Source organism: Mustela nivalis (assembly GCF_964662115.1).
Source record: "Mustela nivalis genome assembly, chromosome: 6".
In the NCBI taxonomy this organism is placed as follows: Eukaryota; Metazoa; Chordata; class Mammalia; order Carnivora; family Mustelidae; genus Mustela; species Mustela nivalis.
The window spans coordinates 48,526,121-48,549,605 of NC_139025.1; the positions used below are offsets into that span (position 1 = coordinate 48,526,121).

At 34.9% G+C, this 23,485-nt stretch overlaps 1 protein-coding gene across 4 annotated transcripts in view; it reads left to right on the forward strand.

Annotated features, from left to right (window-relative positions):
- SOS2 (SOS Ras/Rho guanine nucleotide exchange factor 2) overlaps nucleotides 1-23,485 on the forward strand; it is a 78,913-nt gene that overhangs the window by 35,683 nt on the left and 19,745 nt on the right. For 2 of the 4 annotated variants that reach the window (XM_082735140.1, XM_082735142.1), the window contains exons 8-16: nucleotides 2,237-2,335; nucleotides 12,456-12,583; nucleotides 13,104-13,759; nucleotides 14,133-14,214; nucleotides 14,880-15,002; nucleotides 16,459-16,562; nucleotides 18,748-18,970; nucleotides 22,425-22,544; nucleotides 22,707-22,869. In XM_082735140.1, the coding sequence (XP_082591266.1) occupies nucleotides 2,237-2,335; nucleotides 12,456-12,583; nucleotides 13,104-13,759; nucleotides 14,133-14,214; nucleotides 14,880-15,002; nucleotides 16,459-16,562; nucleotides 18,748-18,970; nucleotides 22,425-22,544; nucleotides 22,707-22,869 (1,698 nt within the window). The remainder of the gene's footprint in view (nucleotides 1-2,236; nucleotides 2,336-12,455; nucleotides 12,584-13,103; nucleotides 13,760-14,132; nucleotides 14,215-14,879; nucleotides 15,003-16,458; nucleotides 16,563-18,747; nucleotides 18,971-22,424; nucleotides 22,545-22,706; nucleotides 22,870-23,485) is intronic. The other 2 variants (XM_082735141.1, XM_082735143.1) reach the window with 1 other exon arrangement.

Genomic DNA, 23,485 nt, shown 5'->3' on the forward strand with positions numbered 1-23,485 from the left:
TTGTACTGTATTAACTTTACAAAGATCTATTCAGGGTAAGGTGAAGAAGGTAATGCTTCATTAAAAAAACATAAAACAAAAAACTTCTTCAGAAATATGTAGTGCACTCTAAGAATATTAGCTTAGGAGTCAGAACTTCTGCCTTTGGGCCAATCAATAATTATGGTATCCCGAGCAAGTCACTTAACCTCTGAGACTTAGTTTGCTAATTTTGACATGATGATAATGTATATCTGTTATGGTTTTTGTGAACATCAAGTGGGAGTACACTAAGTACATTTGGCGTATATTAAAATATTCATTAACTTGTTTTATTTTTAGTTCTTCACTATAAATACACATTGCATTAGCACTTTAGGATACACTTTTGTAGCCATTTCAGTGCCAGTTAACAAAATAACTGATCTTATAGACTTAATTTTAAAGTTTCATCTTGGTTCCAGGTAAAGCATTATATATAAAATATATAAAAATAAATCGGGTGATTCACATCACTATCTTTTATTATATGATGAAAGAAATTAATCTTTAGGAAAATAAATAGACTAAGCATATAATTGTAATAGGTCTGTTGAACAAGCTATAATTTAACTTCAGTTAACAATTTATGAGAATTATGGGAGTGTTTGCCTGTGAGGATACTTTTAAGAATTAACATAAGAGATTCTTTCCACATATATTGCTGTTGTCTCTATTTATCTGATGAGGAGAAATAACCGTTTAAATAAGTCAACCTGATGACATTTAAAATCAACATGAGTAACTTTTAAATCCCTCAAATTTTAGAAAATCATTTATTCTACAGATAATTAGTTTTCAGAACTGGGGTATGCCTAGCTGTACGCTAAGATTTTTCAGGTGATATAAGGGCACAGACATAAGGGAATCAGTTTCTAGCCTGGCTGCTACCTTTTTTATGTTTTTGTATTCTCTTTTTCAACTTCTCTTATGCATTATGCTTGCCATATTGAATTTCCCATTATGCATTGATCCAAGGTATAAAGACCTGCAGGGTCCCAGCCAGGGGGAACAAAAACCTTTTGCTCTTATAGGAGAGTTCATTGAGTGCAAAGCAAAAGGATTTTTAAAAACAGGAGATAGGGTAATTGTGTTAAAAATAAAAACTTGTAGTAGCTAAAATGTCGTGTCATATCAAACTATATCTTGCCATATCTAGGAATTAAGAAGTGAGATCATTTATGATCTCCCTGATATGAGGAAGTGGTGATGCAACATGGGGGCTTAAGTGGGTAGGAGAAGAATCAATGAAACAAGATGGGATTGGGAGGGAGACAAACCATAAGTGACTCTTAATCTCACAAAACAAACTGAGGGTTGCTGGGGGGAGGGGGGTTGGGAGAAGGGGGGTGGGGTTATGGACATTGGGGAGGGTATGTGCTATGGTGAGTGCTGTGAAGTGTGTAAACATGGCGATTCACACACCTGTACCCCTGGGGATAAAAATATATGTTTATAAAAAATAAAAAATTTAAAAAAAAAAGAAGTGAGATCATTTACAAGAGTTAAAATTAATTATTTTAAAAAGTATCTCAGCATTCACTGGACATTAGAATAAAGGAGAGGGGAGGCTTGTGAAGTTCTCATACTGGGGATATGGAGTTAGAAGCAGTTAGAGATTCTTCCAGATGCTTCCTGTACTTCAAACTGTGACATTAACAATATATATGTTTGGCTGTAAGAATGAAGTTAGACTTTGTGCAGAAATTGTCTGATCTAGCTCTTTATTTTGGCAGTGAAGATTGGCTTTGTCAATGTAGTTATATGACAAGTATTTTTCATAAAATAAATAAGCTAAATCTGAAGTTTATTTCATCATTTGTGAAACATATTTAAGTCACATCTATGATATACAGTATCCCAAAAAGTACATCCTTCATAACCACTTAAAACATTTCAATATACAAGAGAGTATATAGCTTTCAAAATTTTTTCAGGGTATGGGGAAGCAAAAGCTTTTGAAGAAAAGTTGTATAGGACTGCTGTGAAAGTTATTTTTGCTGTATTAAGAGATGAAGAAATGTATGTATCTATCTAATAACTTAAAGGAGGAAAAAACCCTTCATTTTATAGCACTTTAATTTCCATTTAGAACATGCTTTCTGTTATGGTTTTGGTTAAGTCTGTATCTTGTATTTTTATAAGGCATTTCTGTTAGGCATTGCTGTTATATATTCTTGATACCAGAGATATACAGTTGTATCTTTTTGCTTTGCAGTCCATTGCTGATGGTTTTAAAGAGGCAGTTCGTTATGTCCTTCCACGCCTTATGCTGGTGCCTGTTTATCATTGTTGGCACTATTTTGAATTATTAAAGGTAAGGTGAAACCTTCCTAAGCCAAAAGTACTTGCATTTATGAGACTTAAGAACAGGGTTTTTTTTTTTTTTTTTTTTTCAAAAGATTTTATTTATTTGAGAGAGAGAGAAACTAAGCATGAGCAAGGGGGAGGGCAGAGGCAGAGGGAGAAGCAGGCTCCCAGAGGAACAGGGATCCCAGTGTAGGTAGGGCTCAATCCGAGGACCCTGGGGTGGTGACCTGAGCAGAAGGCAGATGTTAACTGACTGAGTCACCCAAGTACCCCAAGAACTAGTTTTTGATCTGGTCATATTATTTTTAATGCTTTTTATTCATAAAAATAAAGTATCTTAAATGTCTACCTTCTTTTCCAAAGAGCCTATATTTTTTGTTTTCATTTCATTACCAAAGGTAGGAAGAGGGAAATATGTCTTTATCTGTCATTTCATAATATAGAATTTCAAAGTACTAACATAGACTACTTTCTTATTACTCTTTGGAGGCACGCAGTAACAGTGATTTAACTCTTATGGAAGTAATTGATAACTTCTATGTATAACATTGGTCTAAATTTCCATCTTGTTTTAATTTATTAAAAAAGCACTTTTAAAGTTGACTTTTTTTTTTACCATGCAGTATAGTGTTCTTCCTCTCTTAGCTAGGACCCTAACAAAAGCAACAGCTAACAAAAAATTATGTTAAAACTTGAACTCTTTTTATGTATGTATGTATTTATTTATTTATTTATTAAAGATTTTATTTATTTACTTGAGAGAAAGAGAGCAAGTGCAAGGGCGGGGAGGAGCCGAGAGAGAGGGATAAGCAGACTCCATGCTGAGCATAGACTGCAACGTGGGGCTCAGTCCCACGACCCTGAGATCATGACCTTAGCCAAAAATCAAGAGTTGGATGCTTAACCTACTGAGCCATTCAGGTGCCCCATTATTTCAAAATATCTTGTTCATTAAAATTTTCTTCTGCAACTTTTAAAATTGCTTTTTAGAAGCTAGACAGCCTTCTGCCTATGTATTTTATACTTCTTTAGAGTACCAAGTTGTTGGTGTAGACAACCTGTTCAGATTTTTTCCATCTAACTCATTAGTAATAATGTTAAAGCCAGAATAACTCTGTATCCTGTAGGCACTTAGGCAAGGAATTCATTTGGTGATTTTTTTTTTTTAAGATTTTATTTATTTGACACACAAAGAGAGATCACAAGTAGGCAGAGAGGCAGGCAGAGGGAGAGGGGGAAGCAGGCTCCCTGCCGAGCAGAGAGCCCAATGTGGGGCTTGATCCTGGGATCCTGAGATCATGATCCGAGCCAAAGGCAGAGGCTTAACCCACTGTACCACCCAGGTGCCCCTCATTTGGTGATTTCTAATGAATAGCTAGCTCAAGAATTCTTTTATTAAGTCTTATTACCTATAATATGTGATGCTGAAGCTCACAAGCTTTTGAGCACAAGTAGATGAACAACTTGATTCTGAATATCTCTCTGGGAACTCATGAATCCATAAAGAACTCATAAAAATGATTGCAGGCTTCATATGAATAATAAATTGGCTGCCCCAGATGTATGTTTGGATTTCTAAAATTTTTTTGGATAGAGTTCATGTCTAATTGGAAGTCCTATCATTAGACTTAAAACTGCCTTCAAGTATTTGTCAACATTTAAAAATTCTGGTTTGACTTTATAATTGAAGCTTATTTTTTACCCTGTCTGAATGATTGGCTTTTAAAACCTTCAAGGTTGATCTTACAGCTACTATGTCTGCATCTGAGATCAGGGCATTAACCGTGATGGCCTAACTTATCCTGAGGCCTTCGCTACTTTGCTACCAGTTAATCACTAGACTCCATCTTCTCTTAACCATTGTAATTGGGACCAGTAGAGTTGGTCAGCTAATTAAAATAAAGAATCAGGATGCCTGGGTGGCTCACTCAGTTAAGCAGCCACTCTTGATTTCGAGCCCCATGTTGGGCTCTGCACTGTGTGGAGTCTGCTTGAGCATTCACTCTGCCTCTGCCCCTCACCCACCTCGCATGCACTCTCCCTCAAATAAATAAATCTTTAAAAAATCATTAAAAATATTATATACATTTTATTTAAATAACCACAAAACCCCTATAGATCAACATTTATATGTATTTATGTGCTTATCTGTTGACTTATATGTATTTATGTGCTAATATATTGACTTGTAAAATCTTTTCTTGAACATAAATCTTTCTTAAATACATCACAAAAATTATCTTCTGTGATTTCTGTTTTCCATTTCTTTTTAGATGGTACATGAATTTGGAGATGTTTGTAAAGACAGCTTGAGTGCAGAAACCTAGGTTCTTAACAATTCTTCCAAATCTTTCATAGTATCTTCCTTATACCTTTTTTTTTTTAAAGATTTTATTTATTTATTTGACAGAGAGAGATCACAAGTAGATGGGGAGGCAGGCAGAGAGAGAGAGAGAGAGAGAAAAGCAGGCTCCCTGCCGAGCAGAGAGCCCGATGCGGGGCTCGATCCCAGGACCCTGAGATCACGACCTGAGCCAAAGGCAGCGGCCCAACCCACTGAGCCACCCAGGCGCCCTTCCTTATACCTTTTTAATGGAGCTTGCCTTTAAAATGCCTTGAGTTTTCATATAAATATCCTCTTTAAAAAAGAGATTTTATTTTATTAATTTTAGAAAGAGCAGGAACAGACTTTGAGGCAGAAGGAGGGAGGAGAGAGAATCTCAAGTAGACTTCACTCTGAGGGCGGAATTGAACACGGAGCTCAGTCTCATGACCCTGAGATCATGCATGACATGAGCTGAAATCAGTCGGTTGCTTACCCAACTGAGCTACCCAGGTGCCCCTATAAATATCTTCTTTTATACTCTTATTTCTTTGACTTAAATAATGAGTAATTAAATTACATAATTACATGATAAGCACAACTTGCATAAACATATTTGGAAACATATATTACTGGTTCTCAGTAAGCATAAAACTCAATTAGTGAGATCAGAAAGGTCTAAATATTCTAGAATGTGGTCCAGTTGTTAGCATTTATTGTCCTTGGTAATCAGCCCTTATATTACATAGTGGGAATAATCCTTAGTAAGAAAGGCATTTAATTTCATGCTATGTGTGTACATATATATATACACACACATATATATATGAAAGAAAAACTTTCATGAAATGCTACTTAACCATTTCTTGCAGTATCTGCTGTTTCTCTTCTATTCTGTTTCTTTCCTTTAAAAAGGATTATGATCCCCTAATGGATTATGACATGCAGTTTGAAAAACACTGGAATAAGAACTAATTCTAGACATAAGCTAAACAGATTATTACATGGGAGGAAGAGAAGCTAATTTCTACTCTTAAATTTGTTCTTACTGTGATACTGTTGGTCTTTTAAAACATTAGTTTGTAATTGTAAAATACACATAACATGAAACTTCACCTCTTAGCCATTTTAGCCACACTCTTCAGTAGTGTTAGATATATTGTTATGCAGCCAGTATGACTTGACATTTGGATTGCTTCTACTTCCTGGATATTCTAAATTATGTTGCTGTGGGTATACAAATATCTCCTCAAGAGCCTGCTTTTCAGTTCTGTTGGGTAGAAATAGAATTGATGAATCAGATGGTAATTCTATTTTTAATTTTTTGAGGAAACACCATACTTTATTCCATAGCACTATACCATTTGACATCTCTACCAGCAATGCACAAGCATTCCAGTTTCTCTACATCCTCATCAACACTTGATATTTTCTGTATCTTTGGGTTTTGTTAGTAGCCGTCCTGCTGGATGTGAGGTGGTATTTCATTGTGGTTTTGATTGCATTTCTCTAATGATTAGTGATGGTGAGCATCTTTTCATACGCTTATTAATCATTTGTGTTAGTTCCTGGGAAAAATAAGCCCTGTGCTATTTGGGGGGTTGTTTGTGTTTTTGTTGTAGTGTTGTAGGAGTTCTTTATATTGTCTGGGTATTAATACTTTATTATATGTACCAGTTGCAATATTTTCTTCGATTTCTGTAGATTGCCTTTTGTGATATTCTTTGGCTTAAGTACTCATCCAAAAGAAATTTTATTTCATGTTAAGCTTCCTTTGGATGAGAATCATGAGAAAGAAGGCTGTACCAGTGTAACTTAAGACTGTCCCATTCCTTAGGGAATAGAAAGTACGATCCTAGAGCAGTTTTAAGCCTGTTTCAATCTGAATATTTGTTTGAGTCATATGCCAAGAAGATACATTTGTGGACATAGCATTTAAATATTATTCAAATGTTATTTCCCAGAACCAGAATTTATGATAAACAAGATAAAAAAAATAACTACGTAATGAGAAATTGTAGTGAATTACCTATTGTTTACTTGAAATTATCTCATAGTATGTTGTTGGGTTGTTATTCACAGCAACTTTTCATAGTTTTAAAGTTCATCTTATGGATAATATATTTCTTTCTTTTTTCTTTTTTTTCCAAATTCAATCCTTTTTTAAAAGAAGACTTACTTATTTTAGGGACAGAACAAGAGAGAGCATGGAGGGATAGAGGCAGAGGGAGAAAGAAACCCAAGCAGATTCTTCACTGAGTGCACAGAGCCCAACTAGGGGCTCCATCTCACTACTGTGAGATCATAACCTGAGCCGAAACCAAGAGTCAGGTGCTCAACCTACTGTGCCATCTAGGCACCCCTCAAATTTAATCCTTCTGAAGTTGATCACAAAGTACTTTCATTTTATGTTTGGTTTTTTTTCCTCAGATAAATTATAGATTTTTTTCTTGAGGTATATTTAATCCTTAATGTAAGAGGAGCAAGAAAAAACCAATTCATTTCCTGATTTGTAAGTGACTTTATAATATACTTCTTATATTCCAACATATCCTCAATCCTTCAGTTGGTAAGAACATATCTGGTCTCAGTTCAGAATTGATGTATTCAGGGCCAATTAACATTTTTTTAAAAAGATTTATTTATTTATTATTTAAGAGAGTGTGTGTGTGGTGGGAGAGGCAGAAGAAAAGAATCCGAAGCCAGCTCCCCATTGAGAGTTAGGGTCCCCCCGCCCCGGCTTGATGCCAGAACCCTGAGATCATGACCTGAGCTGAAACCAAGAGTCTGTTGCTTAACTGACCAAGCCGTCCAGCTGCCCCTCAAGTAATACTCTTTAATTCTCTGGTCATTCCTTGGAAATTTAGTCATGGAAGGAATAGAAATTCTCCTCTCAAGAGAAATTATCGAGCGGGGTATCTGCTTGGGATTCTCTCTCTCTCTCACTCTGTCCCTCCCCCTGCTCTCTCTCTCTTTCTCTCAAATAAATTTAAGAAAAAAAAATTGGGGTTCCTGGTGACTCAGTTGTTAAGCATCTGCCTTTGGCTTGGGTCGTGATCCCCTGGTCCTGAGATCGAGCCCCAAGTCAGGCTCCGGCTCAGCGGGAAGCCTGCTTCCCCCTCTCCCACTCCCCCTGCTTGTATTCCCCTCCCGCTGTCTCTCTCTCTCTCTCAAATAAATAAATAAAATCTTAAAAAAAAATAAAAGCTTGAGATCATCTCTGTTGAAATTAATGTTCTGGCTATTGAAAAAGAATACAAGAAATATTTGGCTACATAATAAATACTCTTTCAGTACTGACACATCATTCAAGGATGTCCTAAGGAATAATAATGATTTTTTTAAAAAAACACATATAAAAGTGATAGTTTTTTTTTTTTTTAAGATTTTATTTATTTATGACAGAGAGTGAGCGAGGGAGGGAACATAAGCATGGAGGAGCTGGAGAGGGGCTCCCCGCAGAGCAAGGGGCCTGATATGGGGCTTGATCCCAGGACGCTGGGGCCATGACCCAAGCCAAAGGCAGACACCTAACCACTGAGCCACCCAGGTGCCCCAAGTGATAGGTTATAATGAGTTGAATGTCCTACCAAATTTACTAAAACACTGTTTTTATGAAAATGTAGAGAGAACTTTATTGTTACAAAAAAAGAATTGATCACATGTATTATATCACATCAAGACTGCACTCCTAGTATAATGAATTAGAAACAAATTTATAATTTACTATAGTTTACCTTTAGGCATATAGAAATCCACAGTAGATACAGCATTTTATAGGAATTCAAGAGAAGCATTATTAAGTGTTTCAAGAAGTCTTAATAGAGTTATGAAAATACATACACAAAGTGTAAAATCTTGGGCAGGATATACTTAACAGACAGCTAAGTAGAATAATGATCAGTAAGCAAGGAATGTATTCTTCAGTCAAGTTCATAAGATACTGCACCTAATGAAAGATTGCTTCCACCTTATTGCTTAGTTTAGGTGTTGTTGAAAGGGCGTTTATTGTCTTTGACTTCTTTTCTAAGCTCACCAAGTTCATTTCTTAAATAGCGTAATTATCCAGTTTGTTTTAATGTTGAAGGGGTCTCCTTTGACTCATGATCACCAGATTTAGGCATAGACCAGTATTTTGCATAGTTGTGTCTGGTGCCATTGTAGAGAGGCAGTATAATGTGTGGCAAAAAAACATGGGCCATGGAGTCCATGGGTTTGAATATAGACTGTGCTGTTCATCTTGTGTGAACCACCTAACCTTTCTGTGCTTTGGTTTCTTCATCTGTCATATGTATAATAGTACCTATCTTACAGAGTTGTAACTACGATTAAGGTAATGCTTAAAAGAACCTGCACAGAGTAAAATCTCAATAAATGTTTATTGTTATTTGTCTAAACACTTAACAAAATTATGAATATTTATACAACAGTCGTTCATTCTTATTACTTTTGGGTACCTACCGTGCAGGTACTATACTAAAAATGAGTAAAACCTATGCCAGACTTTAAAGAGTTCATGGCATAGTGAAGAAGATGCATATTAGATAATTGCAGCAAATAAATGTAATAATTGTCTAAGAAGTATAGTACTGTGGAATCGCTGAGGCATGAGTAACTAACCCTGTCTAGGGAAGTATGAAAAAATTAAATATGGGTGTTGGGTATTTTGGGATTTATCCTGCTATTCTGGTGTGTGTATGTGGGTGTGTTATTTATTTTGGAGAGCAATGAAAGACAAATGCTGAGGAACTATTGCAGATTAAATGAGACAATAAATCACAACCTATGTCAATCAGATCGTTATGTTGTGCACCGTAAACTTATGTTATGCTGTATGTCAATTATATCTTAGTAAAACTGAAAAAAAGAAAGCCAGTGAAAACATGACTGTATCCTGTGTTGGAGGGAAAATTACTCTAACGGACATTATTGGGACATTTGGCAAAATTGGATATGCAAAAAATTAGATAATAGAACATCAGTATTAGATCTCTTGAAGTTGATCACTGTACCATTGAAAGAGTATCTTTGCTCTAAGATGCCCTGCTGATGTATTAAAGGAGTGAAGGGGAATGATACTATTTGAGAGTAATTTGTGTATCACTTGAGTTTTCCTCATATTCCAGAAATAATCTCAAAATTTTGTAGCAGTGGTTCTCTTTCCTCAGCAAGTAACTGGAAGGGGATAGCATCACAAACTACTCTCAAATAGCTCAGGGGAAAAAGCGGTGCACATATACTCAATGCACGGACTAATGAAGCATACGTAGCAAAATGTTTAAAGTTGGTGACTTGTGGTATACAGGAGTTATTTGTATTATCATAAGTTTTATATAAATTTGATATTTCAAAAGAAAAAAATTTTAAGTGGGAAGAAAAAGGAAGAGTCTCAGAGAGAGGAGGTGTTTGAGCTGTCATACAGGCTAACTGGCCAGGGGAATAAGGAAGGCCAGAGACAGATGTGTGGAAAACGATAGGGATGTGAAAGCAGGGCTTGTTTGCCAGTAGTTCAGTGTGGTCATTTCTATGTCAATACAAGATGTTTAGAATACATTCTTTCAAATGTCTATAGACCGTTAACTTGGATATTTATTTATCTGATGTTTATAAAAATTCAGGAAATGTTAAGCAAATTAGTAGACTAAGATTATGGCAGAGCCACTGCTTTACCTACTTTGATCACTAGGAAACCCTATTCTTTAAATATCCTGAAATAACCTTTTTTTCCTCATTCCTTGGCAACCTTTAACTATCACATGGACATTTAGAAATGACATGGCTGTTTGTGTGTAAGAGTTTGAACAGCCTTAAGACCAAATAGACTATAGAAATTTAGTATCCTCAAACACCTAAATAAAAAAGCAGCTCTTGGAGTGCCTGGGTGGCTCAGTTGGTTAAGTATTGACTCTTGATGTTGGCTCAGGTTATGATCTCAGGGTTGTGAGATCAAGCCCCTTGTCAGGCTCCACACCGGGCATGGAGACTGTTTAAGATTCTGTGTCTCCCTCTTCCATTCACACCCACTCTCATGCATTCTCTCTCTCCCTCTCTCTCTCTCACTATCTGTCTCTTAACCGATGGAGCCACCCAGGCACCCTCACTATCTTTCTCTTAAAAAACAAACAAACAAACAAACAAAAAACAAAAGCAGTTCTTATTTTGGTAGAATCTTACTATGAGAGATAGTTTGAAATTTGGATCAACAAAAGCAGTAATAAATAAATAAATAAATAAATAATAAACCCTAGAAGCATTTTGTATCATCAGTATCCATATTTACAAGGAAATATTTTAGAATAGAGTTGAGAAGAATTTGTAAGAAATCTTTAAAGCAGTAAAATAAGTGAAAAAAAATTATGAGTCAAATGTTCACCTTTGAAGGTGAATTTTCACCTTTTCAAGTCAGAATGACCCAGGCACTCATCCTTTCCAAACTTCTTTTGGTATTTTGCCTATTTTCCCTTCATCCTTTCAATTTTTTATTTCTTAATCTAGAGATTAAATTTTACTTCTAATGATAGTCACTTAAATTATTAAATTGCTGATCTTGTGATAGCAAGACTTCTACATTTATCTCAAAAAATATCAGATGGCTCTGTGCTCTAGAGAATAATTTCTAGGACATATACATGAAAAGTAATGGACCTAGGGGAGCTTGACTGGCTCAGTCAGAAGAATATGCAACTCTTGATCTTGGAATGGTGAGATTGAGTTCCATGTTGGCTGTACAGATTACTAAAAAATAAATAAGCTTAAAAAAAAAAAAAAGGTAATGGACCTAGAACTCAAACAGTATTTATTCAGTTCCATGCTGAGGAAAGGGTATCATTGCTGAATGGTTTTCAGACTGTTCTTGGAATATAAGAAAAATTTATCACAAAATTTCTAGTAAGGTAATTTAAAATCATAAAATAGATTTTAAATTTTAACAATCTTCAGAAGGAAAAAATATTCAGAAAGATTATAAGTTTTCCTTATTTTTGCATAAATATATTTTGTATCTTTATAATCTGTATATAGTATCTATATAATTCTCCACTTTTACTTCTCTTGTCAAATTGAAACACTGGAGCATCATCCAATCTGAATTATTTATCCTAAGGTAAATTTTCTTCCACTTTGAGAGTGAGAGAGAAGAGAAATTTTTGGATAAATCTAGTAGAACCAGAGTTGTTAGAACTAATAATATAATTTGTAAGCCTTATTTCTAAGGGTTAATGAGCTAGAATATTAACTTTCGTGGTTTCTTGATATTTACTACAATGGTTGAATTTTATGTTGTAAAAAAGTACCAGTTGAATCTCATAGATGCTGTTTGCAGAAAAGTTGATGATGGATTGGGTGCTAAAGTTGGCATACTTGATTATATTGTATAGCAAAGACAAACAAGCTTTTGGCATTTCTGAAACTTAAGAACTTAATCATTAGAGAATATGAAATAATTTGTGTGTTTATCTCATTTGTAGTTATTAACAAAAGCAACTTGTAAGGTTCATGCTTTTCATATTTTAAACTATTTTTGTGTGTCTGGAAAATGTCCAGATGGTTTTCACAGTTGCTTTTTTTTCTGATTGCTGTGGTAATAGTGCTTTATATCTGTATTATATTTATATATGGTTTTGAGAGATCAGGTATACATAAGGTATAAGGTATACATCAGGTATACATAATTAAATAAATTATAACTGGTTTTATTAAGTATATTTAAAATTCATTTAGAGTTTATAATAGTTGTTGCTGTTTCCTCTACAAGAATGGGAGGGAATTGAGCAATGCAGGTTTAATTTTTGTTTGTTTTTCTTAGCAATTGAAAGCATGTAGTGAAGATCAGGAAGACAGAGAATGTTTGAACCAAGCTATTACTGCTCTTATGAATCTCCAAGGTAGTATGGACCGAATTTACAAGCAGTATTCACCTAGACGCCGACCTGGGTAATTCCATACTGTTGAAAATATGAATGCTTCTATATATTTCATTCATTCATGCCTCATTTTCTTTTCTTTTTTTTTTTGATGCTTCATTTTCTAAAGAAGTGTTATTTGTAGTGATACTTGTATTTTTGAAAGTTATACTCCTACATTTCTCGTTTGGTCTTTAAGTTGTGGAAAATTGGCATTGTCTTATTGTTAAGATATATGTAATAAAATTTTAAAAGATAAATCTAATATTTATATATTATGCAAGAAGTTTTAGGATTCTTGGTAATTTTAGTTCGTATGACATTTGAAATGAAATACAGAGTCTAGTACTTCTCTTTCACAGTACTGTAGCTGAGGCATGTATCAGTTGTGGCAAAGATAGTAGAAGAAAGTAAATGCTGTGTACAAAATCTGGTGTTTGGTTATTTAGTGGTTTTATCACTTGATTTGAGGTAGTTTTACAATTAAAGAAATTTGGGTTGCTTAGCCATTGAAAAAGCTAAATTTATCTTAATTTTTTTTTTCATTTTAGGGATCCTGTTTGCCCTTTTTATAATCGTCAGTTAAGAAGCAAGCATCTGGCTATTAAAAAAATGAATGAAATTCAGAAAAACATAGACGGATGGGAAGGCAAAGATATTGGACAATGTTGTAATGAATTCATTATGGAAGGTCCCTTGACACGAATTGGTGCTAAACATGAACGACACATTTTTCTCTTTGATGGCTTAATGATTAGCTGTAAGCCCAATCATAGTCAGTCACGCCTTCCAGGTTACAGTAGTGCAGAGTACAGATTAAAAGAAAAATTTGTCATGAGGAAAATACAAATATGTGATAAAGATGATACTTGTGAGTACAAAAATGCTTTTGAGTTGGTGTCCAAAGATGAAAACAGCATAATATTTGCTGCTAAGTCTGCTGAAGAGAAAAATAATTGGATGGCCGCACTTATTTCTCTTCACTATCGTAGTACACTAGATCGAATGCTAGATTCAGTGTTATTGAAAGAAGAAAATGAGCAGCCACTGAGATTACCAAGTCCTGATGTGTATCGTTTTGTGGTAAAAGACTCTGAGGAAAACATTGTTTTTGAAGACAACCTGCAAAGTAGAAGTGGAATCCCCATTATTAAAGGAGGAACTGTAGTGAAATTAATTGAAAGATTAACATATCATATGTATGCAGGTATGTGAAACTCATTACAAGTGCTTACCTACTGAGGGAATGTAAAGCTTTTCAGGGATGTTCAAAAATGCTTGAGGAATGGAAAAAATGGATTTTCTCTGAAATATAAAAAGAATTCTACAGAATCAAAAGAGTAACGAACTAAATATTCCTAAGATATAATATGTTAACTTCATTAATTATTAGATATTCACAAAAATTTTATGAATCTTGAATCAGAAAACAATCCCCTTTATCAAGAAATACCATGAGTACAGGAAGACCATGGTGGGAGGAACCAGAAAAAAGAAAAAGGAAGGCCTCCAAAGTATGCTACTTTGGATTAATGAAACTGAATTGAACATACAAACTGTTTTATGCTCTGTCTTTTCAGATCCCAATTTTGTTCGTACTTTTCTTACTACATACCGTTCATTTTGTAAACCACAGGAATTGCTAAGCTTACTGATAGAACGGTAAGAAAAATATCTATTTTACTTACATTAACATTTCATAAAAAGTTAACTATTTTGTTCCTTGTAAAGTGGTAGGTACCGAGCATGTGCTTAACTCGTTTTTGAACATAATTTATTTGACATTAAATTAGTAGTATTACTATTCTCTTCAAACAACATGCTCATTAAAATCTCTGTTTATAACAGAGGTCTCTTCTGATTTTAGCAATGTTTATAGTGGTAATCAAAAAGACCCAATTTTAAAGTATGTATCTTAATTTTTTTTGTTCAAAAAACAGTATTTCCTTAAAAGAGACTTTTTTAACTTGGCACTTTATTTTTAAAAATTTTTTAGATTTTATTTGTTTGAGAGAGAGGGCACAAGCAGGGGGAGGGGTAGAGAGAGAGAGGGAGAAGCAGAGTTCCTGCTGAGGAGGGAGCCCAATGCAGGACTCGATCCCAGGAGCCTGTGATCATGACCCAAGCTGAAGGCAGACTCTTAACCCACTGAGCCACCCAGGCGCCCAATATGTAACACTTGAAAGGAAGTTTATCAGTAACTTTTCACATAAATGGTAGGAAGGAAGGCTGCTTAATTAAAATAATTTTTCTGTTGTATTTGAAATCCTTTTCATTTGTGTATGAACAACAAAAAATTTCTCTGATTTTCCTTCTTTTCTTTTTAGATTTGAAATTCCAGAGCCAGAACCCACTGAAGCAGATAAATTGGCCATAGAGAAAGGCGAACAGCCCGTCAGTGCAGACCTTAAAAGATTTCGCAAGGAATATGTCCAACCAGTACAACTTAGGTTTGGCCTGAATATTATTTATTTTGTGTACCATTCAATTTTCATTATATAGTTAACACATATAAGTTCTTATCTCTTAATTCAGATAGAGGTATTGTTGTTAGACTTCATAGTAGTTACATTAAACTTCCAAATTTCAATGTGAAATTACTCTTAAATGTCCTGAAGAAATTTAATTATTAAAATGATACTGTGTTATTTGCATCAGATACCTCTGGCATGCGACACATTGTGCTTACAGACCAGGATAACCTATTAAGTAAAAATTGTGAAATTTCATGTGAGTGTGCCTACTCTCAACCTTGCCCATCCCTCCCCCTTTGTGATCATCTAGTAATCCTGGGCTTTTTCATAGTTTATAATATTTATGGAATTTTAACTCTTTCCCTACTGTTCTCTCCCAAAATATGTAGGCTTTTATTCACTCATCTAAAAAAATCAGTAATTTCTAAACATGTATTTGATAATAGCAGCTGCTAGTTGTTAGGTACTTACTGTATGCCTAAGTATTTTATCAATTTTCTTTCATCCTCACAGGAGTTACTACTTTATAGCTGAGGAACTTGAAACTTAGCAAGATAAAGTAATTTGAAATAGGTTATACAGAGAGAGCAGCAGGACAGGATTCAAACCTGTATCTGTCTGGTTTCCTAAGTTAGTGTTGTTTTTTTCTTACACTGAGCAGTGAAAATTGGAGGCTCCTTTGATTAGTCTTTACAGTCCCTAATTGTACATGATCTAAATTTTTTCTTTGCAAATATGAAAGTGCCTTGATTTTTGTTAACTAACAAATTGCAGCTTTGGAACTGAGCATGTTACTTATTTTTCAGGATAATTGCCACAAATAAATGCAGTTTTAGTGGAATGATAGCGCTCCCAGCTGTATGTGTCTCAGCCAAAACTTTTAATGTGTCGTTCTTTGTGTAAGATGGTATTTTTAAAAAACCTTTTTAATTAAAAAAGGGAGATGATCTTATTTACCCCTCAGCAATAAAGGAGTAACTTTTTTGTACTAGCTACAGTGAATTTGTACTTCCCCACACTCAGATTAAACTTTTTTAAAAAAGATTTATTTATTTATTTTAGAGAGAACACACACGCACATGGGGGAAGATGCAGCAGGAGAGGGAGATAGGCAGACTTTGTGTTGGGCGTAGAGCCCGACACAGGCTTGATCCCAGGATCCTGAGATCATGACCTGAGCTGAAATCAGGAGTCAGACGCTTAACCAACTGAGCCACCAAGGCACCCCTAAAATATAATTTTAAAACAATAAATTAATCCGAAGACCTGTTTTACATCATTGAAGTGCTTAGGTTCTAATTAAATACAAATTAGAGACCGAGTGTTATATTGGCCCTTATATATAAAGTTGTTACCATGGTATTAGAGAAATGAAAGAAGTATAATTGAAGGCTTACGTCTCACTAAATTGTGTTTCTTAACGTTTTTTCAGGATATTAAATGTGTTTCGACACTGGGTTGAACACCATTTTTATGACTTTGAAAGAGATTTGGAATTGCTTGAAAGACTGGAATCCTTCATTTCAAGTGTAAGAGGTATATTATTTAAAGGTTTGATTGAATCTTATGTTGCACATCAGCTTAGTTTTAAATTTATGTGACTTTTAAGAAGCTAAGCTGTTATTTTTAAACGACTAAAATAACATTTGGTATGATTTATAGACTCAAAGGAGCTCACGTATGTTAGAACCACCTGACGTCTTAGAACCTTGCCTTTCCAAGTTTTTAGTAGAATCTTTTTTTAAAAGAAGTCATCAGTCTTCTTTAATAATCTTAATACATTTAAAATTTTATCTCATCTCAAGGTGGCCATTCTTTCAGCTATTTTAATATATGTGCAGTATTACCTGTTTTCTTATTCTCCTTAATCCTTCTCTTTAGTTTTGAATGGTTAACAACTTTGAAAAATAACATTTACTTTAGGGCACCTGTGTGACTCGGTTGGTTAAGAATCTGACTCTTGGTTTTGGCTCACTCAGGTCATGATTTCAGAGTTGTGAGAGCTGGCCGGCATCAGGCTTGATCAGCTCAGCACAGAGTCTGCTTGAGATTCTCTTTCCCTCTCCCTCTGCTCCTTCCCCTGCTCATGCTATTTATCTCCCTCTAAATAAATAAATAAAATCTTTAAAAATAATATTTACCTCTCTTGCAGAAGATTTTGGTATATTTTTAGCACCTGAAAAGTAAGAGTTTCTTACCTAAAATTTTAGCACACAGCCCATGAAATGAAACTCTCGGCCATGAACATTTATACAAGTGTATATTATTGAATCAAGAACATTTATCTGACAGGATAAGGCATTAAGTAAGAATACTTCAAGCCTAACTTATCTCATCTGCTTGCTCTTACTTAAGGGGAATTTTACTTAAAATAGAGTATTTGATTCCTTTGCTTCAACTTTGAGATGTTTAAGATACATTTTTATCACGTTTGCCTTGAAATTGTTTATGGTAACAAATAAATTTTTTGTTTTATATTCTTAATGAAGATGCTGGACTATATATGATCTAAGTAATTTCTAAAATACAAATATGTATTAGGATAAAGCAAGTAAATGGTTATGTTAATGTCTAGAGGTCTTTCTTAAATAAGTTATACCACAGCATAACCAAGTAGTTTCATTCTTTCTTTCTTTTTTTTTCTTTTTAGACTTACTTATTTTAGAGAAAGCACATGCAGGGAGGAAGGGCAGAGAGAGAATCCTAAAGGAGACTCCCCACTCAATGCGGAGCCCTAGGTAGGGCTCCATCCCAAGACCCTGAGATCATGACCTGGGCTGAAATCAAGAGTTGGCTGCTTAACCAACTGAGCCATCAGGCACCCTGAGGGAAAGTTTCTTATTATAAATGTATTTTAACTAATAAATGAAGAAGGAATGATAGAATTAGAATATAACTATTTTTCAGCCTCCTAGTAATATTATTCAGCCTCCTAGTAATATTACAAAGATGTAACTGGACATTATATGGCTGCTGTTAGAAATATTTACAAGTATTCATTTTGACTCAAAAAATTGATCCTGAATCAGATCACGTCTGTATGTGTCTGATTTAGAGAAAAAACCGGACAGAGAAGCAATGCAAATGACACTACAGGAATAGTATTGGAAAAATTCAGACTTGGGGAATACCACAAGGCGAATGATTCAATTTTAATGAGAAATTGCAAGGAAAAATAAGAGAGAAAAGGAGAGCCTATAGATTAAAGGAGACTTGAGACATTGACTGCAATTTGTAGAACTCGTTCAGACCCTATTTCAGACAGGCCAACTATTAGAAAACATTTATGAGAGAATCAGGGAAATCTGAACACTAATTAGATATTTGATGATTTTTAAGAATTTACTGTCATTTTTATATATGATAATGGTTTTGTCATTTTAAAAAGTCTTTAATTTTTAGATACATACTTAAATATGAATGAAATGACATATTTATTTCAGGTTTATTTAAGTCATCTCTAGTAGCCTAAACATGGGGCTCAAACTCACAAATCCAAGATCAGGAGTCACATGCTCTTCTGACTGAGCCAGCCAAGCTCCCTATGTTACTTCTTTCAAAATAACATAGGGAATGGAAGGAGGGCATGAGTGACATTAAGTGAAGCAAAAATTTGCCATAAGTTGGTAATTGTTGAAGCTGGGTAAAGATGAAAGATTATACAAAGATTTGCAGTTACGTCTGTCAAGTAAAAGGTATTTTTGTTTGTGTTCTTTTCTAGGGAAAGCTATGAAGAAATGGGTAGAGTCAATTGCTAAGATCATCAAGAGAAAGAAACAAGCTCAGGCAAATGGAATAAGCCATAATATTACCTTTGAAAGTCCACCTCCACCAATTGAATGGCATATCAGCCGACCAGGACAGTTTGAAACCTTTGATCTCATGACACTTCATCCAATAGAAATTGCACGTCAACTGACACTTTTGGAATCTGATCTCTATAGGTAGACAGTTAATATTTATTTGCTGCTCTGTTTTCAAGAATCTTAAATCATACCTCTGTTTTCAGAACATTTTGCAAATTATTTATGAATACTTTAAAATGCCTCATTTATTCTTGTGGGCTTGGAGGAAAGCTCATAGCACCGTTTTTAACTACAATCTGTCCTACAGGAAAAAGTCTTATATTGCTATTTAGGCCTAAAATAGGTACTAGCAGTCTTTCACATGGTGAGTGATAGACACTAATGCTACCTTTTAGGCAATCACCCAGGTCTTCCTCCTAATACTTCCTCAGATTGTTTTAGTTTGGATTGTAGGCTCTTGAAGGTAGCTGAGTAAATAGAATATTGAGAGAGACAGGCTTTCTTTATTTTTTTTTCAGATTCTGAGTAATCAAAAATTTAATTTGGAGCTTGACTGGGTTAGGTTTGCTAGGCAAATGAATAACAAAATTCTTAGAAAAAATGAAGATTTCTTTATTTTTTTTAAAGAAGTCTTAAGTACTTCAGCTATTTGAAGTCAAAGTAACTTCAAAGAAAAGTTATTTCTGAAGTAGTGTGATGATAAATCATACTTAAAACTTCTGAACTTTTCTTTCATTTATGAGACTCATTAGATCGAAATGTGCTTGGCTAGGGGTGCAGGGCGGCTCAGTTTGGTATCTGCTTTCAGCTCCGGTTGTGATCCCAGGGTCCTGGAATTGAGTCCCTTGTTGGGCTCCCTGCTCAGTCAGGAGTCTGCTTCCCCCTCCCCTGCCTCTGTGCACTCTCTCTCTCTCTCTCTCAAATAAATAAATAAAATCTTTTTTTTTTTTTTAAGATTTTATCTATTTATTTGACAGAGAGAGACATAGCAAGAGAGGGAACAGAAGCAGGGGGAGTGGGAGAGGGAGAAGCAGGCCTCCCGCCGTGCAGGAAGCCCCATTCGGGGCCAATCCCAGGACCCTGGGATCATGACCTGAGCTGAAGGCAGATGCTTAATAACTGAGCAACCCAGGTGCCCCAGATAAATAAAATCTTTAAGAAAGAAAGAAATGTGCTTGACTATTTACTTTTATCTGTATCCCATCATCTGTCTTTTCTTGTAAAACATTTCCTGCCATTACCTTGTATCCATGCAGATTACCCATTCCCAACCTAACCTTTATAGTTGCATGGTTTCATGACTTCCAATGTCATTCTGTACTCCAAATCTGACACCTCTTAAGGTTATATTTCAAATCTTGTTATCACTCCAAATCGTTCTTATTTCAAAATTACTAATTCAAGCATCTCTCATTTCTTTCTAACTGCAGTCCTCTATCCTTTCAGCTTGCTTTATCAGCTTTGTCCTCTGTCACCTTTTTTTAAACCACTACCCTTGCAGGTAACAGCCACCTCTCCCCACCCTGTCAAAAAATGACTTCTCACCATTGTCATTTCATCAAAAAATTTTCTGCATTCAGGAGCCCTTTCTACAATACAAATACCTTTAAGAAGTTATCTTGATTGGCAGCCATTTTTTTTTAAGGGGAAAAGTAAGAATATACAAAGTTTAGTGCTAATGGAAATATAGGAAGGCAGCAGAGATAAAAAATTTGCCATTCTTTAGAATTGGGCCTCTTGTTTGCCTTGGCTGTGCCATTCAGAATTGAGCACACATGTCAGCAGTTGTGAACACCTAATTCAGAGTGCCATGTTGTATTTTAGGTAATTTGGAGTTCAGTTGGTTTTTGTTTATATTGTGGAATTTGTGAAAGGTAGGAATGAAGGGACTTGCTACTTGAGTTAAAAAAAAAATAGTACTGAATCACATTTTTCCTCATTGAGTGACTGTTAAAGGAGTGGATATCAGAAAAAGAAACCACTTAAGTCAATGTGGACCTGCTTTCAGCACATAGAAAATACCTTTGTTAAGTGAGATGTATATTATGGAAGAAGAGGAACATTGACACTGTAAACTGAATTTCTTTTTTTTTTTTTTTTAAAGATTTTATTTATTTGACAGAGAGATACACAGTGAGAGAGGGAACACAAGCAGAGGGAGTGGGAGAGGGAGAAGCAGGCTTCCCACTGAGCAGAGAGCCTGATGCGGAGCTCGATCCCAGGACGCGAGCAGATCACGACCCGAGCCGAAGGCAGGCAGACTCCTCTAACAACTGAGCCACCCAGGCGCCCCTGAATTTCTGATTTAACTGTAGAACAGCCCAAGAAAACTTACTTTTAAAACTGTTAACAAGGTCCCTTTTGTATTTAAATCTACCAATTAAAAACTTTTTTTTTAATTAATAGTCAAGACCATAGGATACTGGCCAATTTTTAAAATTATGTAATCCTGGCTTACTGTATACAGTAATTTAACTTGCTCCTCTGTCAGATTTCTTACTGAATAATTCAGCCATTTAAAAAAATGTAGAAAATTATATAATGAGGTCCCATCAACAGCAAAAGCCTTACAGATAACAATTGAAATCCTTCAACTAATTTTTCCCAATTCTGTTCTTCTTTCTCCCAATAACCACTATCCTGTATTTGATGTTTATTATTCCTATGTATGTCTTTATAACTTATACACATATAATATTGATAATATATAGCATTGTTTTGCAGGTTTTAAGATAGTTTATACTTATGTGTCATTCTACAGCATGTTTTGCACTTACATTGTTCTGGCATTTAAGTTGATGAACTTACATTGTTCTGGCATTTAAGTTGATGAATATAGCTCTGGTTTGCTTTTTTTTTTTTAAGATTTTATTTATTTTTTTGACAGAGCACAGGTAGGCAGAGTGGCAGACAGAGAGAGGGGGAACCAGGCTCCCTGCTGAGTAGGGAGCCTGATGTGGCTTGATCCTAGGACCCTGGGATCATGACCTGAGCTGAAGGCAGAGGTTTAACCCACTGAGCCACCCAGGTGCCCCTGGTTTGCTTATTTTAATTACTGTGGTATTCCATTAAATGAATGTTCCATAATTTATCCAGCCTAGGTTATTTGTGATTTTTCAGTCTTGCAAATAATGACTGCTTCACTGAGTATTCTTACAAATATTTTCTTATAACCTGGTATAGCTTAAGTATATATCTAGATAGACTTTTGGGGTGATCTAGTTTGTATATCTTCAGTTTTATGAGATATTGCTTAATTACTTTACAAAGTGGTTGTTTCAGTTTTTACTTGGATATCAGTGTTGGAGAGATTCAACACATCTTTACCCATTTGGTACTATTAGACTTCTGTTAGACAGGAGTAAAATGGGATTTCATTGTGGTTTAATGTTCTTTTCCCCGAATAAGAGACAAAATTTTTTTGTGTGTTTATGTGACTATTTGGGTCCAGTCCTCTGTGAATTAAACCTGTTCATGTGTTTCTCCATTTATCTTTTGTGTTGTCTTTATTTTACTGAGTATTTAAAGATCTTTAAATAATTTTGATACTAATCCTTTGTAGGTTAAGTTGCATGATTTTTTTATTCCACAGGAAAGTCCAACCTTCTGAACTAGTAGGGAGTGTATGGACCAAAGAAGATAAAGAAATAAATTCTCCAAATTTATTAAAAATGATTCGCCATACCACAAATCTCACTCTATGGTTTGAAAAGTAAGTGTTTATTTTTCTGCCTTATTACTTTTTACAGCTATAATATTAAGTCATCTATAAGCTTAAATTCTTGCTAAAAATATATGTATTCTTTTCTATGTGAGGTGAGGAAATTGCTTATTAAGCCATGCTTTTTTGTTTTTGTTTTTTGTTTTTGTCTAGGTGCATTGTGGAAGCAGAAAATTTTGAGGAACGGGTGGCAATACTAAGTAGAATTATAGAAATTCTTCAGGTTTTTCAAGATTTGAATAATTTCAATGGTGTATTGGAGATAGTCAGTGCAGTGAATTCAGTGTCAGTATACAGACTAGACCATACTTTTGAGGTAAGTTTTAGGCTTAAGTATTTCATCTTTTTGGGGGAGAGATGCAATTGATGATAAAATAAATTGCTTCTACCAACCAATCTTTTTCAGTAAATCCTTTACAAATCATCTTATTCCCTTAAATATATCAATATACACTAGTATATCTGGAATCCATCAAAGAATGTGGGACTTGTGACTCTGTTTAATATGTTTACCTAGGGGGCACCTGGGTGGCTCAGTGGGTTAAAGCCTCTGCCTTCTGCTCAGGTCATGATCTCAGGGTCCTGGGATCGAGCCCCCTCTCCCACCCGAGTCGGGCTCTCTGCTCGGCAGGTAGCCTGCTTCCTCCTCACTCTCTGCCTGCCTCTCTGCCTACTTGTGATCTCTGTCAAATAAATAAATAAAATCTTTAAAAAAAAAAATGTTTACCTAAATGTTACGAAGTTTCAATTGGATTTTTCCAGTGGCACACTGATTGTTTGAAATAAATGATATTTTAAATATAAATGTAGAAATTAATCAACATATAGTCAAAAGAAGGAGTAACATGGAGAGAAGTCTTTCTAAAATGAAAAATTTTTAAATTATACAATAGTATATGTTTAGTGTTTGTTATAGAAAATTCAAAAGATAC